This window comes from Danio rerio, chromosome 8 (assembly GCF_052040795.2).
Source record: "Danio rerio strain M-AB ecotype USA chromosome 8, GRCz13ab, whole genome shotgun sequence".
Lineage (NCBI taxonomy): Eukaryota > Metazoa > Chordata > Actinopteri > Cypriniformes > Danionidae > Danio > Danio rerio.
Window position 1 is genome coordinate 28,300,505 of NC_141028.1, and position 20,082 is coordinate 28,320,586.

Below are 20,082 nucleotides of genomic sequence, written 5' to 3' on the forward strand. Positions count from 1 at the left end.
CGTTTTCCATCATCCACACTGAGACGGAGCAGCAGCGTTTCAAAATGAAAACGGCCTCTCCAGCGTTTTCGAAACGCTCCGTTTTCGGCGCTCGAGAACTCCGGCGTAGTGTGGACGGTTGGCGTAACCGTAGCAAAACTTATGCGTTTTCAAACTAAAACGCATTAGTGTAAACGGGGCCTTAGAGGCTTTTGCATCTTAACTCTTCAAATGGGGTGACATGATGGCTTAGTAGTTAGCATTGTCACCTCACAGCAAGAAGGTCACTGGTTCACTGGTTCCTGGCTGGACCAAGTGGCATTTCTGTTTGGAGATTGTATGTTCTCCTCATGTTCGTATGGGTTTCCTCTCGGTGCTCCAGTTACCCCCACAGTCCAAAGACATGCGCTATAGGTGATTTGGATCAACTAAATTGGCCATAGTACATGAGTGTGTCTGATTGTGTTCCAGTTCTGGGTTGCAGCTGGAAGGGCATCCGCTTTGTAAAACATATGCTAAATAAGTTGGCAGTTCATTCCGCTGTGGCGACCACTGATGAATAAAGAGACTAAGCCGATGGAAAATGAATGAATGAATGAATGAACTCTTCAAATGTAAACACACCCTTATGGTGATGATACACATAGCAAGTATTTGAGCAATGTTACCGAGCAATATCACATTGTTTCTTGGCTACTTTCTTATTGGGAAAGGGCAACGTTATTGTATCTGTTTTGGCCTATAGTTTACCTGTGTCTCACCTGGTTTTCCATATAATTTTCCAAAGTTGCAATATTGCTCAAAAAGTTGTCCTATGTGTCATCAACATTAGCATTTTAACCTAAATTATATTTTTAAACTTTACACAATAAAAAGATTTAACAGAAGTCAAGGCTTCCATAGATGCCAATGAAAGAGCTTCAATTCCAACAGTGAACTCCTCCATTTAATCTGCTTGTTTTGCTGTCTTCATGGCATCTGAGATTTTCGTGTGAAAAACAAGCATGGTTCAAGATGGACCTGTTTGTCATCATTGTTTCTAATCTTGCTTTCAGGAGGTGTTGTAGAGAGTATGGAGAAGGGCGATTTCTTCAACGAGAAAGTGACTAAATCGATTCTCTTCTCCACGGTACATGATGCGGTTCTTTACTGCCAGCAAGGAAACAATGAGAAGGTAGAAATGTCAAGAGGTTTTCTAATCTTAAGTAGACAAGGGCTGAGGGTTGTTGGCCCAGACAGCACTTCGAAACAATTATGCATGAATAAACATCATTTCTTGTCTTATGTTATTGCAGGTCATGCAAGGAACACATTTGTAAATCGAATGTGAAAGACAACACAAAGCTGGATTTTTGTGTATTTCGCCATGAGGATGAATACGTATACAGGAGATTCATAATGTGTTATTTAAAATAATAATCATCTTTGAATGGGAAATATGTGAGAATGGATTTGCTATGGAGCTTTATTATGCAAGTAAAATGAAAAGAATTGTGAAACTATTCAGGTTGTGACACTGCAGGTGTTTTATAGCGCTAAAATATTACACATTGAGTTTCTCAGAAATATACTCAGAGTTCGTGGAAGCTTTACTACATTAAGTTCCACTTTTAGCATTAGCAATGTATGCTACAGTTGAAAAGTTTGGGGTCAGTAAGATTTTTAAAAGAGCAAGGATACATTAAATTCAACATAGGCTCATTCTGAAAACGTTTCCCCTATATACTATCCTGGAGATTACGAATTATGTAGCCAGAGCTACGTATGGCTGCATTTCGTCTTTAGAACAAATGCTACAGGGCGGTATGACGCTGTTCCCTTTCTCGCTTACCAGCTGACAGATTACCTCCGTATGGACAGCTTTTCCACTGTTACCAGTTTGCCCGGTAGCTTGACATTAGTGATGCGCGGATGGTGGTTATATCGGCAGGTGCTGCAGATAATCAGCGGGTCGGGCGGGTTGGGTAATAAAAAAATACATTATGATTAATTGCTGGTCGGTTGCGGGTGGATGTTGCCAGACATGGCAGTGGACCAGCGAAAAAGTAGAGAGTGGGCTTTGCAGGATGGGAAGATGAGACTCCCAAAATAATGGATGAATTGCAGAGTAGCCTACTGTTCAAAGATTCAGTTAGAGGAGGACTCTAACTGAAAATCTGCTGTCATTCTAGGAAAAACTAGATTGCTTATTTCCATGATTGCAGCGCATTGCGAGGAGAATCTTGTTCATTCCTACAGCAAGCGGTGCGAGCAAACGCTCATTCAGTGCAGCTGGCCGTGTTTTGAGGGCGAGGTAGAATCTCCGAATCCAGGCACAGTAGATGCTATTCTGTTTTTGCACAGTAAACATAACATAGCTACCATTTAGGCTGCAGTGGCACTCTTATTGTTATCTTGTTCCTGAATCTGTAAAAGCTAAATGTCCTATTTTTACTTTCTGTATCTATTTAAAAATGAAGAAAATGTTGTGTAAAGACAAAGCTTTGTTTTTATAAAAAAATTTTCATGTAAAATAATTTACGATTAACGTATTATTTTACTATCCACGGTGACCTATCATCATGCCTAAAACAAATGATTAATTTATTAAAGTGACGATCGGGTGCGGGGCGGTTGCAGATACCTTTATCAGATACTGTAAAACTGTATGTGCGGGTGGATGGCAGGTAAATGATTAGTATGAAGCCGCAGATTCGGGTGTCGTTTCAGCTGATCTGCGCATTTCTACTCGACACGTACTTTGGCAGACTTGAGATGCAGAGCAGAGTTGAACACGACAACGGGATTCAAGTCCGGTGAGGAACGGTTCCAGAAAGCAGGTAAGACAAAAACAGAAGCCAAAATCTAAAAAGAAACAAGTAAATAACAGGGTGAATATGTGGTAAAATCTGAAAGTGTGGTAAAAATCAGGGGGCTTTTCTTTTTTTCTGGATGGCTTTTTCAAAACACTTTGTTTGGGTTTAGAAAAGAGGGTGGGCGGGTCAGTCTGTGCTTTTTAAAACACTATTGGTTGGGTTTAGGGAAGGGGGAGGGTGGGTCAGTCGATTGGTCCTTCAGTCAGACAGTCTACCAGTCGACAGCAGCCTCTGGTGGATTTACGTGAGAACAGGAGCCGCAAATGGCACTTGCGAGAGAAATATGAGATCTGAAAAAGCGTAGACAGCGCCCTCTGGTGGATTCATGAAAAAAACATATTTGGTGCTCTCCAGAAATGCATATAAGGGTACATAATCAGAATGAGCCTGGGTTGATTAAATATGATCAAACATAATCATAATACATTGATAATGTTTTATTTCAAATGAATGCTGTCCTTTTAAAGTCCTTATTCATCAAAAAAAATCATTTTATTCTGGTTTTCACAAAGATATTACACAGCAACTGATAATGAGAAATATTACACTGAGTAAGACACTGAAGACTGAAGTAATGTCTACTGAAAAGTCAGATTTGCCACTACAGAAATCAATTTAAATCATCCAAATTTAAATTTTTGATTGTTAGTTGTATTTATATATTTAATAATATTTCACAATATAATATATAATAATATTGCCACTTTTACTGTGGACAATTAAATGCAGCCCTGGTGAGCATATGAGACTTGCAAACAACTTTCCAGTAACGATAGGGTGTTTTTGTTCAACATATATTTGAAAGAATGTGAACAAACACAACTCTTGTTTTTTTTTAAATATAATTTAGGTTGAGTTTGTTCATATTTACACAAGATTTAAGAGTGTTAATTGCAATCTAAACTGTTCATATATATTGTTTTATTATGTATGCTATTAACTTTGTATTTGTGTATGTTTGTGAATCAGTTTAACTTAAATAAACTGTCATTTTCTTATTCTTGTGGTATATTTGTCATTTCTATCTACCAAGTGATATTTAGTTCAAGTTTTAAATGGAATAGCATAGTTCCATCAGAGAGCATTACTTTTTCTGCTTAATTTCTAAATATGAGGATTATGCATACGTTCTCTTGTATAAATATTTTCTTTTTATTTCTATTGCATTGGTCGATTTGCAAAATTGTTCATGTTATGGCTGCTGTTTTCCTGGATGAACACTTATTCAGAAACATTATCAAAATGTTGTAATTATGTAGACGTTTACATGTACAGTGCTCAGCATATACACCCCTCACAAATCTCTCTTTTAAATTCAGATTTTCAATAGGAGGCTATACAATATTATATCTGTGCATATACATTAGAATAGTCAGTACTGAAACCAAGTCTGGAGCTTATCTGACAAAATAACTTGCGCTAATGGACCAAAAACAAATACATCCAAATTTATGATACAATAATAAATACAAATTTAAAAAGGAGGAAAAATCAATAGAAATTTAAAAAAAAAAAAAATTTTTTTTTGCAATATTTTGCTTGAATTTAATTGTATTATCTTTCCATTGCTAAATATGTTTGGTGACTAAAATATTATTTGAATAAATGTATCTGTTTAATAAATCTGTTTTGTTTATTAAATGCACCAAAATAAATTGCCTGTACTCACTGAGAAAAGGATACAAATATTCATTTTCCAAAGTGGGTGTACTCAATTATGCTGAGCACTGTATATATATACAGTTGGAAACAACATTAATATTGAACTTTTTTTTAAATTTTGGCTGGGAAAGGTAAAATTACCATTTTAAAGTTAATATAATTAGCCCCCTTAAGCAATATACCACTGCTGTTTTATGACATGCCTAATTATCAAAACTTGCCCAATTAGCCTACTTAACCTGGTTAAGCCTTAAAATGGCCTTTAAGCTGAATACTATCTTGAAAAAGTCTGATAAAATATTATTTATTGTGTCACCAGGCAAATAAAAAATAAATCAGTTGTTAGAAATGAGTTATTAATTAATTAAACTCAGAAGCATGTAAAAAATCTCTCTGTTAAACCGAACGAGGAAAGAAAAAATTAAAAAGAATTAAAATGTACAGGAAGACTAAAAATTCTGAGTTCAACTGCAGGAAATAAAGAGGTATTTCCATAACAGGTTTGAGAGAAACTGGTGTGGACATTCCAGCTTAATCCCAGAAGAGTATCATCCAGATTATAGAACCTGTTCAACTAGCATCACACTGTTTCAAAAACAGATGACACCTTTGCTGTTGCGCAAACAATGGACAGACTGTGTACACAAAGGGTGTTCTGAATATTATTAGAACTAAAGGGATAGTTCAAACAAAAATGTAAATGTAAAATGTTTCCAAACCTTAACAAGTTTCCAACACAAAATATGTTTGGAGCCAGTATTCATTGTCTTTCATAGAAAAAGAAAAACAATGGAAGTCAATGTCTACCAGTTGTCAATTTCTTTTCAAAAAATCCTCTTTTGTTGACATAAAAGGAGTCAAACAGAACAAGTGGAGGAGGATGAAATGATGAGTAAATGTTCATTTTGGGTGAATTATCTCTTTTAAAACATAATCTGACTGGCTGTATCAACTGCATAAGAGTTTACATCATTAGTCTTTTACCTTAACTGTCGACATAGCCTAATGAATGAATTTAATCACTCTTATTCAGCTGTAATGAGAAAAACTGGAGAGAAAGAGCGAAAGAGAGAGAGTCAATAAAGCACTTAAAACAGAAACCGAGAGAGAGAGAGAGAGAGAGAGAGAGAGAGAGAGAGAGAGAGAGAGAGAGAGAGAGAGAGAGAGAGAGTGTATGTGTGTGTGTGTGTGTGTGTGTGTGTGTGTGTGTGTGTGTGTGTGTTGTCAGTTTCTCACACAGCTCTCCTTTCAGTCTTTCTCCACCCATCAGGCGGCCGCTCAGCATCTGCGGTGCGCGGATCAGACTGGAGCCCAGTGCGGGAAACAGCAGCAGGCTGAACGCCGCTGTCAAACACCGGCTTCGTTAGCGGACCACTCACTCCATAACCTGAATTGATTTCTGCCTCCAGCATTCAGCCTGTAGCAGGTTCTGGTAAGTGGCTGTCTGGAATTGTTTTTGTTTGCTGTCTAGTTCTCTGAATGTGCTTTTAAATTAAATATTGCGGAGTCACTTTTGCCAAGCAAAATTTAATACAGACTAATCCGAGCCAGACACGCGCACTGAGTCACGGGAACTCGCATTTCTTAAAGCTACTGCGTCTATATTAATATAAACAGATACACATATGTGTTTTAAATCATTCAGCAGGGTTGTTCTCCATGCTTGAAGGTAGGCTAACCTCTTATAATTTTAACATGCGTAGCCAACAAACAAAGTCAACAAATGGATATGCACTAAAAAAGTAGTCATGCTCATATGCAACTAGCCTAATGAAAAAATAGTTTAGTTAAACATAAATAGGGATATGCTATACAAAAGGTACATTTTGGCTCCAACTTTTATACTTTTGACTAAATAAAATGAAATTGGCTTAAATAAAATTCGAAATTAAGCAAAATAAGCAAATAAATGGCATACTTTTAATGTCGTTAATAATTAATGAACTATTCTCACTCAACAATGTTTTTATTGTGTGGTGCTTTAGGCTATGATTTTTGTCAAATCAGTTTTGCTTATGCAACGTATTACTGTAGGCTGTCGTAAACAAAAATAAACGGAGAACTGTTTATTTAACAGAAGAAAACACCTGAACGTGTCATTCAGTGTTGACAGTCAACATAAATCAGTGCTGGCCTCGATTCATCACCGACCCAAATACGATTGGGCTCAAATTAATTGGCAGGTCGTTGCTCCTCTTACCGTCTCCTTTACTGTATTTTGACAGTCACAAACACTACCGCAGTGCGCGCACTCTTTTTGCTTCGCTCTATAGAAAACCAATTAATGCCATGACAATAGACTCTTTGGACTATCGGTCCATTTAAAAGAGCGCGCGCGTGCGTGTGTTGCGGAGGGTTCAGGACAGTCCGCGTTATCTCTGGCTCTCCTGACGTCAGCGGCTGTCATTGAAAACATTCTGCCGGTCGCTGAACGGTGCGCTGCACCAGATGAATGAAATCTCCATAATGCATATGCTGGCCACCTGCCTGTTGGTCGCCGCTGTTTCGTACTGGTACAGCAACGAGCTTTTGACAGCGCTCCATTTGTTTATTTCAGACTCAACCCTCAGCGGGGACATGCCGGAACCCGAGGGGACTCGTCGGTCACCGCAAGGTGTTCCTTACAGCGACCTGCCGCACATCGTCAACGCCGACGGACTGCACTTGTTCTGTCGTTACTGGGAGCCCGACGGTCCTCCGAAGTAAGTGTGAGATGACATAACAAACCCAGAGATTGGGTCAGGCCTCTTGGGATACAGCGAAGGAATCCTCCGTTACAGCCTCCGGTAGGGCAGCGCGAGAGACTGATACGCGCTCACTCGCTGATGTTTCCTTACGGAGCGTATTTTTAGCGCACTTTCAAGAGCCTGTTTTGAAATTCCAGCACCTTAACAGTTGTCATTCGCATTCATAACTACAAACAGAAGTAAACAGTGCTGGTTCATGTTAAAGTGAACGTTAAACAGTGCGTTTATTCGCGGTTTTCCGCAGAGCTTCTGTTTTATCACAATACAAACTGTTGGCACATCACATGATGTTTTAAGCTGGTGACTGAGGAAATAGACGAAGGAAGTATAGCTTTTCTAGTCAAATCTCGTTTTTCAAAGTTGCTGAATAAAATAAAAATAAAAGCCCCCGTGCGAGTTTTGTAGAATGTGTTTTAGTATATCGAAAAATATATCAATTAATAGACTAAAACAAGACAAAATAAAATACATAACAATTGCATATGTGCAGTTTTAACAATGTAAACATGCTATGCTACATATGCTTTATTAATATTACCTCTTTATGCAGAGCTAGCTGCTGTCTGGATTAGGGTTAACGTTAGCTGTCTGCAAAAGTTTTAAGATGAAACTGCACAACAAATAAAGTTATTGTGTATGAAAAATGTGTTTTGACCAAATAAAATGTTTTGTCAATTATTCTTATAGTTATGTTAGCTATTGCCGTTCATATATGGTAATTATATAGTATTAGACATAGTATATTAGTGATTATATTATATTATACATTTGTCTTAGGAATTATCCTAATAGGCAGCACGGTGGCTCAGTGGTTAGCACTGTTTCCTCATAGCAAGAAGGTCGCTGGTTCGAGTCCTAGCTGTGCCAGTTGGCATTTCTGTGTGGAGTTTGCATGTTTTCCCTGTGTTCCCGTGGGTTTCCTCCGGGTGCTCTGGTTTCCCCCACAAAGGCATAAGTGAATATAGATTAACTAAATTGGCCGTAGTGCCAAGGGGAGTGTACTGGAATAATTGGCGGTTCATTCCGTTGTGGGGACACCTGATAAATAAAGGACTCAGCTAAAGGAAAATGAATGTATGAATTATCATATTATTTGGATGTTTCTATTGTTTTCACTCGTAAGTCACTTTGTTTAAAAGTGTCACCCAAATGATTAAATGGTAATGTACTATCTCATGAGGCCACTGGAAGAGACTTGGAAATGGAAATGTATAACAGCAGATGCTGTAGGTCTCATAAAAATGCTAGCAGTGTGTCCAGATTACCTTTATGCTGCATTATACATACTATTTTAACAGTCAGTAAATTAAGCACTTAAAAGAAGTACTTACTCAGAGATTCACAGCCTGAGCCATCTTCAATAATTCATCACAAGAATCGGCTCAAACGAGTCATTCCTGTATGAACTGGATAAAGTGGTTGCATTAATTGCTGCTGAAAAATGAGCACTTTGGGGAAATAACCTGATGTAAACTAGCAAAAATTGATGACCCCAAATCAGTCTTCAAGAAAAGGGGTTCCCAAACCTTTCAGCCCGAGACCCCCAAAATTACAATGCCAGTGACTCGCGACTCCCAATATTCTCTGAGGTGGTTATAAATATATAAACCTGGCTCAGAACAGTGCACACATACCAATAGGCCTAAGTGTTTTCATCATTTAATTTTGAAGAATGCCACTCGGAGACCATCCTCCTTGTTCAGTTGTGGTCTGTATTTATTTTTAATGTACAGTATGTGAGTGCTGTAAAGGTGTCAGAAAGTTTAACTAGGTGCCATAAAATCAATGTGCTGTGTCTGTATTATGACATAATTACCCCAGGGGTCCAGAAAAAAATCTATAGGCAGATGGCTTTTTATTAGCATGTTGTTTTATTAATGTAACTTTTAACTACTATTTTTGTCTTCTGTAGATTATGGATAGAATATGGAAACTGTAATAGTTTGAAAAAATGAATTAGATTTTTGGAAATCACCAAGCAAAGCTCCCTCATTGTCCCGCGACCCCCACTTTGGGAACCACTGTTTTAGAAAGAGCTGTTATTTTAAGCTGACCCAGTTCATCATGTCCAGCATTTGACTGACTTGTTCGGAACAATGTTTACTTTTTAGTGAATTCAAATCATACAGACAGTGCCTGTGTTCACTCACAATGATTTCCAATTGATATAAATACGGTTTCTCATAAACACTGTCTAAGCGACTGTACCATCAGAATTACTCGTCTAGTTAAAGTGAATGCAGAAGGGGCCCACACCGTATCTCTGCAGTGAATGCTGAAGGGAATGTATTAGTTTCCATGCAGAATGCAAGTCAAAAAAGAAAAATCCCCCTGCTCATGGCCCCTTTACGACCACATAAAGACAGACTCTCAGTGTAGATGCACTACTTTTACACTATGATATGATAAGATGTAGTTCCTCTAATAAGAAAAATAGGTCACATTTTGGCTTTGTCATTTGTTTCCTATGTCTAACCACGGTGCACACATTCAGTTTGTGTGGGTGTCGTGATTATGTCAGATAGGTCAAACACAAAGCTGTTGTTTTGCCATCAGCGATTCACCCTGAAGTGGCCATATAGCTAGCCCAGGGGAACATGCCGTTACCATAGTTACCACCTCTTCCCCTTTCTCAGTCTAATTTGATCTCTAATGCTTGTCAACCATGATGTGTGAGTGTGTATGACAGGAGTGAGTGCGCAGCTGTACAGGTTCATGGGCATATCTTGGCGTCTCATTAAACCACAGACCAACCATGTGATTCTCCATTAAATTTTTTTATTTTGGAATGTGGAAGATGTTGCCTTTCCCATTTGACTGACTGTGAAGAATTCGTAGCAGCTAACGTGAAGCGAATGCAGTGATCTGACATGTTTATATCAGACATCTGAAGGAAAGCTACTAGGATCCCCTCTAGTCCTGCACTCCGTCGTTCTGTTTACGGTGCAATATTTAGCTTGCGTTTGATCGCTTGAAGGTTCTGCCAGTTTGTTTACTTGCTGTTTAGAAACATTTCAGCTTAGGGTTGAAGGATGTGGAATTACTGGACGCTATGCATCTTGCTGCAATGGGCTCTGTGCATAGCTAGAGTTTTAAAGCCAACGATAAATTTCCAGTAAAAGCTTAATGTGACTATTTACAATTTCTCAAGGTTGTTTTTACAGCATCAATGTTGTAATGTAGTTACAATACATTCAGTTAAATAGACATAAGCATTCACTTAGTTGTTCAAGCGTTAAACAAGATGAAAGACCTAGTAACCACTAGCACCGTCAGTAGCAACAGGCTAGCGCAGAAATTCCATTGAAAATACTTGGGTAAAATATACTGTCATATTTGAAAGACATGGTAAGGGGAAATGGAATTTAATGCAGTGCTTCTTGTCTGATCTGAGTCCCACTTTAAATCATATATTGATCAGGCAGTGAAGATAGCTGATTTTTAAAGAAATCTAATCTTAAACGTGACAATTTCGCAATGGAAAGACAGTTCACTGGAAGCTCTTGGGCTGCCTGGCTGAAAATTAAAAGTCTGTGTGCATATAGCCCATAAACTGACCCAGTATGAGAGTGTTTTTTAGCAATTCATTTGACTGTTACGATATCAATTTTATTCCATCTGACAAAATCAAGCTGTTTTGTAATAATATGGTCTATAGCAGGAGTTTACAAAATTTTTAAGCCAAAAACAGGCAGCTGCAAATTTGACATCTAAAAAAAACACGTTATTCTGAATTACAGCTGCACAATATTTAGAGATAAATCTAATTAAAGTATTGTTATTGTGATAATTGTGTATACAAGAGCCATGCACTTGTGTGTTACATGCATTGGTTGTTTATCTAAATTTGGCCAATCGGATAGGACCTTACTATGTTATACCTGCCCTCCTAGTTAGGTGCTACTGCTTTTGGCTAGAGCCAAAATGAAAGGTGAACCTAGTGCCTCAAAAACCTATGGCTGAAATAGTGAATAAGACTCAGAATATCTCTCAAGTTTTTCTCTTATTTTTATTGGGCTTTATTTTTAACAATCTAGGCACAAAGTCTAAAACAAGAGCATAAAGAATGAGCCTCCTCCATTCGGCCTCTTTCTCTTTACTTTACTTTTGCGCCTTTCCCTCTGTGGATAAGGAAATGGTGTTGTATGCACTCCACTGAAGACATCCATTAGTTTACATTTTTAATTTCATTTTTCAAGGGCAAAGATTTGCATCAAAACTATTTCTAAATTCAGCTCTAATTTCCAGCAAATGAATAAGTGAACAATAAAAACGAAGTGTGGTCAAAAATCTGAGTTATATCTATTTCAGTTTTTTAAAATAGCAATTCGACAAAAATGCACTTTAACACACCTCCTATATAGACCAGCATGCCCATGAGTCCACAAAGTGGCGCAAATGGACTTGCTATTTAAATAATGTGGTGCAAAACGTGAAAATTAGGGTGGGTCCGAAAATAGCAACAAATCGCGCCAAACACGCCTATATTGCCAGGGTGTATGATAGAGCCTATAGTTTTAAAGTCCAAATGTGTGCCCTTGACAATGTTTTTTTTATTTATTTTTTTTAAGCTTGAATTGGATAAGAAGTATATGATCAATACATTATATAAATCATTTAAAAATATTTATCTAAAGAAATATGTACAATACTCGATATTGTACATCGCATATTTTCTCAGTATTATGCAGCTCTAATCTAAAAATACTATTATTAATTTAAATGTGTGATATTATAATTTAATAAAATGAAATTCGTGTTATTAAATCAAATGTGTGCAGTTGGTGGAAATTCACTTTATACAATGGTCTGTCTGAGTATTTGATTCCAATTGGCTGTATAGTGTGAATTAACACTGAAATCCCTTAAAACTAATCCTGTATCATTTATAAGCCTTTTTAAAAAATGCAGGAGGACATGGGGAATTGTAAGTTTGCCTAATAAGTTACTTTCACCTTGTAATACCTATGTCATACACATGTCATTAAATACATTTGTGTCCTGGTATGTCACAAAAACATGTGCACACACACGCACATGCTAAGAGCAATAAGATCACAGTCATATTCAGGAAAAACTTTTCAATGCTGCCTTTTGATTTTCATCAATAAAGAATATCTTTGAAACTGAATTACTGAATTATATTTTAACAAATGTTTAATGTAACTTAAGCCCAGCTACATGGTTTGTTGAGAGAAATACTTGCAATACACCCATGCAAGTTTTATATTTTTTCAATAATTATATCATGCTTTATAATGTGTTCGATCATATATAAACATCATCTTACCACACTACCTCATCTATGTGTCTGATTTAAAGTTGACTGAAAAGATCTAACGATCCATAACTAACAAAAATGCTTCCGGTCAAACATTGCACTGTTTATACACCTTTAATGACTTTAACTTGTCAGTGCTGTCAAATAAACAGCAAACAAGCAACATAATTTTCGGCTCTGCACTATGCATCAATCCATTACCTTTCTAAATTTAAATTATTCAATTTCATCCTTCAGCTAGACAAATAGCCGTAAAATGTTCCTATGCATCATCTGATAAGGCTCGAATAAGGACTATTGTATTAGGCCTTTAATTATGTAAATGATTTAACGCAATACATGATGTTTCCTCACACACACTCATAAGCTTATCTCATTAACAAACTAGCAAAGTGTTGTTTCCCCAAAGCAAGTGCATTGATTCCAATGGGAGAGCTACATTTTTGCTTTTTGGCAGTTTGATGAGGTGCTAAATGTCTGTTTCACAGGGTTTTGCTTTTTTTTTTTTTTGCTGGGTGCCAAGTTGAACAATATTTAAAGTGTTTAGGACGTGCTCTCAAGTGCCTATAGATGTGTGTTTTAGTTTAAACATGTCCGGTTGGTTGCATAGTGTGAGTGACATTTTAAACAAAATAACAATTTACAGAAATAATTCAGATTTTTTCACTGTTAAAAAGGAGTTGTGCGTTAGCGCCAATGGCATAGTAGTTAGTGTGTCGACACATGAGCCTCTGGTGTTCATGCAGGTCTGTAGCTGACAAAGGTCCAGAATTTGTCCGATACATAAGCTCATTTGTCCTATTTTGACTGCTACAACATCATAAATAGTGACAATAATCCATCGAAAAAGTAATTAAGACCAAACAAAATCCTCTGTTGGCTGTTTCTTCCTTGTGAATTCAACTAATTAGTTTTGATCAATGCTAACACATATTTTTCACGAGTCCAACATCCAGCTGTGCAAAAAAAAAAAAAAGAAACACAATCTGACGTAAGTGAAGTCATCTTTTGCTACTGTATTGTTTTTAAATGGAGAAAACATTTGACAAGTAACTTTTATTCTAAATCTTGGACCTTTTTGTTCGTGAAACCAAAAATGACCAATAAAAAGCTGTGAAGCACCAAAAGCGGACCATATTAAAATGGAATTGAATGCTAATTTGTACATTGTTGTTATTCATAAATTTTCAAATGTCCTTTTTTTAGAGAGGCTAGAAAATTGTGAAGCAATAAACAATATTATTATTATTATTATTATTGTTATATTTTAATACTTTTTTATTCAAATGGACAAATTCTGACTGAGGAAAATAGGGTATATGCAGAAGTGTGCATAATGACTTTTAATTTGTTAACCTGGGTTAAGCGCTTCTGATAAAATGTATGCTGTTACAATGTCCGCGCATTTAAGGTCTTTTCCTTAAAAAATCAACAATCTTCACTGCCTGATAGATATACGATATAAAGTGGGTCTCGGAATGTACAAAAAGCACTGCGTTAAATGTAGTTTTTCTGCGCCATGTCTTTAAATATGAAAATTTATTTTACCCCAGTATTTTCAATGCAGTTTCTGCACTAGTCTGCTGATCCTGATGGCGTGTGCGTGTTCACAGATTTTTATGTCATTTTACACTTGAACAACTAAATTAATGCTGAAGTCTATTTAACTGATTGAATTTAAATCGATGCTGTAAAAGGAACGTTATAACATTTTTGAAAGTCACTTTAACCATTCACCGGAAGGTTATTGATATGCTGGCCAGTTTGTCATTTGCCTCATAAATGACAATAGGCTATGTTTTTTGATTTAAAAGTTTCACAGATTCCTATATTTCTTTCTAATGATATATGATGTAATAAATTTGTATTTTAAAAATAAGTTTGTTTTTTTCACTTTTCTCTTTTCTACATCGTTAGGAAAAGTGGTTATAATGACCATCCGACAAGCTAATCCAGCTAAAAATAGTCAGTTTAAATTGTCACTAAAATGCAGCATTTAAATCTCATAATTAAATAGAAAATGAGGCGAATATCTGCAAAAAGGTCAACTTTTTGAGAAAAAAAAGAACTACCTCTATCACCAGGCGGGCTATGGACCTGTCACGGCGACCCAAGTTCGATTATCACCTCAAGTTCCTATGCTTATACTTTCCCTCTGTCTGCTTTCCATGCTTTATTGTCTATACTCTCTACTGTCTTATCATTTAAAGGTGAAAATCCTGACACACATAGTTCTGTAAAAAAAATTTTGTGCTGTCAGTAAAATACAATTAATTTGTCAATAAAAACGTACAACTGTCAAATGTGAAGAGTCTTTGCTATTTATTATTAGTTAAAGTAAACATGTCAACATTGACAGCTCTAATATTCGTCAAAAATAATTTTAGTTTCCTCTTAAATTTATTATGAACCCACTCGAACTCACTCACTAAGGTGACGTCTACACCAAACTAACCTTTGACAGTAAACATGAACATCGTAAGGCCGTCTGCGTTAAGTTGACCTTCATTTAAAAGAACTATCAAAACAGATGTGCGCCAGTGAAGTGGCAAGTTGTTCATCTTAGTGCTTAGTTTAATATTTAGCAGTCTCTGTTTACAGTCTAGACATCTTCCCAGACTGTCCATATACAGTAGCCTCATGTCCAGTCTAATGCCGCCAGCGAAACAGGAAGTGGGTGAAAGTTGAAAAGACCACAGTAGCCCATTGTATGACCCCTGTAATGATTGACAGATTGTTCAATAGATAATCTGGGCATTGAACCCTGCGAGGTGAAGTGAAACACACTCATGAACAGGCCGATATGTTGGGTCATGCCGGTCATTTTGACTCATTCTCTTGTATCTAATGGCATTCGGAGAGGAATTCCTCAACCAAACATGGATATTTATACAGCTGTCTACAGCAATGCCAACAGACATTCATAAATGTGTTCCTCCTCACAAGCACAGCCAAAACTGTACAAGTACACTAAATTTTATCATCCGTTTATCTGTTTACGTCAACTCTTCCTTTGATGCTGTGTAGTTTAAATTCTTCAGATCTATTTTGGAATTCCAAAGACGTGCTAACACACACACACACACACACACGCACACAGACACACACACACAGAGACAAATGCGCACAAACACACACACAGTGGTCTCTCTGTCTGCCTCACAAACTCCATTCCCAGGCTTCAAGGACTCGATCTTTCTGATCTGACGATGATCATGACCACAAACACACACATAAACACTTTGTTGCCACCAAATGGATCTTATAGTGAGAGGCTTTATTTTTAGTGAATACATTTCTGAGCATGACAGAGAAATAGATGGAAAGATTCAGCAAAGGGGTAAAAATACACACACTCTGTCCTCTGAGACCATGTGAGCTCATTATGTTTTTACAAAGACTCTTTTTGTTACCGATTAGAGGCTGCACTGAGGTCATAACCAAATCTGCTCAAGTTTGGACCTAATAAGGCTGTTCGCCATCTAGCTTTGTCCCTCTTTTCTCTCTTTCTGTCGGTATTGATCGGTTTAGTGTGCATTCTTCTAATGAGTATGGGATTTTATTTTTGCGTGAGACTATTTTGTAAAGATCTATATCTGTATTTAGGAAATGAGAAATGCTTCTAAATAATATCACAACCAAATGACTTTCTCTTCCATTTTCAGTTTTCATACGTGCATTTTTGCTCGCACAGAATTTCGGTCTGCTTTCTGTTAGTATCTCATTGGCTAAAACTACTTTTAATGATCACTTTCTTTAGCGCCTGATTACAATTTCTTACAAATCATGTTGAAATGTTGTTTGATAGATTGTGATGATGAACATTACTTTCTGTTTTAGTTTACTCATATATGAGTGAGTATACATGCTATTAATCTTAGGACGATAACAATTTTTAAGGTATACCGCGGATTGAAAAAGTCAAGGTTTTAAAACCGCCAAAATGTTCTTTTATACCATTCCTATGATATACATATGATTTTTTATTTACTTTTTTTTAGGACAACAGTATTAAGACATCCAAAATTGCAGTTTTAAATTGTGTTTAGGAAACTAATGAAGAAGAAGAAGTCAAAGATTCATTTGTATGATTTAGCCTGACATATTTACTGCTCCAAAATACTTTAAATGTCTCTCAAAATCAAATATATTGTGTTCAAAGGGGGGAAAGTTTTATTTTTTCACCCAGACTTTTTAAATGAACATATTTTCAAGAGCTCACACTTGCTGATGATTGATTATAAAGCGAGCGTGCTGTCCCAAGAGAGGGACAGGTAGGTCTCGAGAACTCCCTCCTTATTTAAAGCCGATGACGGATTATAAATTGCTATATAGAGATAAACTCCTGGTTAAGAACTTGACTATAGTGCTAATTTAGATTGATCAATTCACTTATGACAAATGCTTTTGTACTGTGGGAGAAAGCATGCATGCAAGCATTGGGAGAACATGTAAACTCCGCACAGAAACGACATCTGGCCTGTCAAGGGTTTGAACCAGTGACAATCTTGCTGTGAGGCAACAGTGCTAACCACTGGGCCACCATGCTGCCCTATAAAGAGAAAGGTGGAAAAGTAGGGGTGGAAGGGAGGATTCTACAAGGCGAAGATAACTAAAGTAACAAAATCTGGTTATGTAGTTAGGAATCATCTGATTGGTGAATCATGCGTTACTTAATTTAGGACCAGCTGTGATCAATCATAGGCATGTGCTCCTTTGAAATTAGTTTATAAATAAACTTCACTTTCAAACCGGAATATTTTTATCATACCGTCAGAATTTTACACCGGCTCATGCCTACATGCTATAGCATACAGATACAGATTACCTTGATACTTTGATTCTCAACTTTGTTTTTGGGTTTTATAATGTTGTCTGAAGTCCACTTCTAATATTAGCAAGAGTTTTACATAAAAAATATATTGTTTTTGACCTTCTCTTTGAAGCTTCTTGTTTCGTTCCAAATTGTTTATTATTGAAAATATCAATGTATTTTTATCATATTTGTTATTCAAATATCATTTGCTAAAGAAATTATTGCTGTCGTCTACTTAGTGTTCTATAGCTATTGATTCATGACTAAGCCTTTTAGTATACCAGCGTAGTCTACTTTGCAATTATGAAAAACTTATTTTGAGACCTGTCATCAGTACTGACTATCAGAAAATAAATCAAAATATGGTTGAAATTGTACATTACCAGTTTCGTTAATAGTAATAGTAGTACTACACATCTTTTGTTGCTGTATACAGTACTCAACATTTGAAGTTGATTAAAAAATGGACATAAAAAGGACAAAAATGATAGTTTTAGGACGACTTTGATGAAGGGTTTTGATCCACTTCAAATGTTGAATTCGATAATATTGTTAAATAGACAGTTACTGTATACATATGTACCATAACAAATATGTACCATTATTTGCCACTTTGAAATGTAATTTTTAAGTGCAAATAATGACCATTTTCTGATCAAATAATAAATCGAACTTTCAAAACAACTACCCAAATGATGAATATAATGCTCAAACGGTCAAATAATAAATCAAAATGCATTCTCAAATGAGAAATCAAATATATTTGCTTATTAATTTCCTCGAACAATTAAAATCCTGTAATGCTCAAACTATAATTCAAATGGAGGAACACACACAGCTGGAAGTTCATGATGGACCGATTACTAGGACTATAAAGACCCCTCATTGACACAGACACTGAGTCTTGTTTTTCCCTATGAAGCATCGCAAAGTATTTTTCCCTATTTGTCCTGCCATGTTTTGATCCTTGTCTTGTTAATCGTTACTGATGTTTTACCTCCTGTCCTGTTTCTAATTCTGTGTCTAATAAATGTTTTGTTAACATTTCGTCACCTTAAAATTGTAAGGTTCCATCTAAGTTCTGAATGATTTTGAGATATTTAGCTTCAATGTTTTTGTATTCCATAGCAAACAGTATGTGTGTATCATTTGTTTTTTTTTAAATAAAAAGTCTTAAAATGTAAACCAATTATTAAAAAGCATCCCATAATGAAAATAAGTTGTCTTTTAATAAGAATATGTCAATAACTCAATTTTGACAAAAATGTCAGATAGAACCTTATAATCCTAAGGTGATTATTTGTCACTGTTTTAGTTTTATTTCAATTGAACTATGTTTCTTTGTTCTGATAATGTATTATTTATTAGTTCCAATTTCCAAAAGAGTTTTTTTGTTTACTCAACTTCAGACATTGTAGGTTGGTGCAACTGATGTTTTTACAGGTTGAGTAAACAAAACAAAAAAAAAGAGGAAATAAGGATTGTGAGTTTATGTGTTGTACTGGCTTTAAAGTTCTGATGAACCAAAACTCCTAAATCCTTTATGATTCCCACATCGGATCAATAACCTGCCTCTTCTTCCATCAGGGCGCTGGTGTATGTTGCCCATGGAGCGGGAGAGCATTGTGGGGGATACGCTGACATTGCTCACAGTCTGACCCAGCATGGCATTCTGGTGTTCGCCCACGACCACGGTGAGTGGCAGAGTCCCAATCAAACGGCTGAAATCCCCAGCGCTCAGATTTGCTGGGTGAACAGCAATGCTTTATGGGTGATGTAGGAGGGCGTGCTCTTTATGAGGCTGCGTGAGTGTGGGGTGAAAAAATTACATTTACGCCCACCATCTAGTTCCTGGTAATTCATCCACCCAGTTCTCCTGTCATTTATAACAGATGTTGTGGGGTGGGTGAAGAGTGGGGGATGGAGTTGAGAAATGACAGAAATGGGATGAAATGAGTGGAGAGTATAGAAAATAGCAGGTGCTATGTGTACAGCATGTTAAAGAGGTTTTGCGGCAGTGCCATGGTAACTCATGATTCACACAGAGAGACAGCGAGTCGTCTTGTGATGAGCAGTTGGGGTTTTGTGAGCGTGTGATTTGACTGTCTGCTGTCTCAGTGTGAGTAATTGGTCCTATTGAAATACAACAAACAGAAAGCATTACAAGTCACTCTCTCTCTCTCCTCCTCTACACTCTCAGTGTGTCTGTACGCCACATGATTTTGGGGGGAATTATTCTAATCTATTCAATCAGTTTGTTTGTTCCATTATTCATTTTATGTTAATTTGGCTGATTAAATGTCGTGTCATTTGTATCCTGGCATTTCCTGAGCTCTTCTTTGTGAGTTGTTGGCATGGTGTTGTGAGTGACAGTCCTTGTTTATTTCCTCTTTTTTAAAAGTAAGCCAATATACAAAGACATGGGTGAGTAGAAAAACATGTATGGGGTGTAATACACTCTCTTTCTGTTTCAGTTGGTCATGGTCAAAGTGAAGGTGAGAGGATGGAGCTCAAAAACTTCCAGATTTACGTCAGAGACTCCCTCCAGCACATTGACATCATGAAGGCTCGGTATCCCAAGCTGGCCGTCTTCATCGTTGGACATTCAATGGTAAGATTTCAAGCAAACCAAAAGAATTTTTGTAGCATGCCAAATACTAACACTTGATAGTTCCCTTTTGGGGATGCACCAAATTTTTGGCCGCTGAAAATTATATTATTTTCAGCCAATAGAGAAAATCT

General features: G+C 36.7%; 2 protein-coding genes across 9 annotated transcripts in view; both read left to right on the forward strand.

Annotated features, from left to right (window-relative positions):
* The window catches only part of slc26a6.2 (solute carrier family 26 member 6, tandem duplicate 2), a 406,025-nt gene that overhangs the window by 19,250 nt on the left and 366,693 nt on the right, over positions 1-20,082 (forward strand). The window contains exons 18-20 of one of the 3 annotated variants that reach the window (XR_015496731.1): positions 1,035-1,153; positions 1,275-2,714; positions 2,792-3,832. The exons of 1 other annotated variant lie outside the window; for it this stretch is intronic. Coding sequence is in view for 1 of the 2 variants with exons in the window: in NM_001423271.1 (NP_001410200.1) it covers positions 1,035-1,153; positions 1,275-1,298 (143 nt within the window). In the remaining variant the exon portion in view is untranslated. Of the gene's footprint in view, positions 1-1,034; positions 1,154-1,274; positions 2,715-2,791; positions 3,833-20,082 lie in introns of those variants that run through there. One more of the 3 variants, NM_001423271.1, reaches the window with a different exon arrangement.
* mgll (monoglyceride lipase) overlaps positions 5,746-20,082 on the forward strand; it is a 34,035-nt gene continuing 19,698 nt past the window's right edge. For 2 of the 6 annotated variants that reach the window (XR_015496906.1, XM_087262910.1), the window contains exons 1-3: positions 5,746-5,928; positions 18,928-19,034; positions 19,815-19,951. Coding sequence is in view for 3 of the 6 variants with exons in the window: in XM_087262910.1 (XP_087119036.1) it covers positions 19,844-19,951 (108 nt within the window). In the remaining 3 variants the exon portion in view is untranslated. 6 annotated transcript variants of the gene reach the window in all.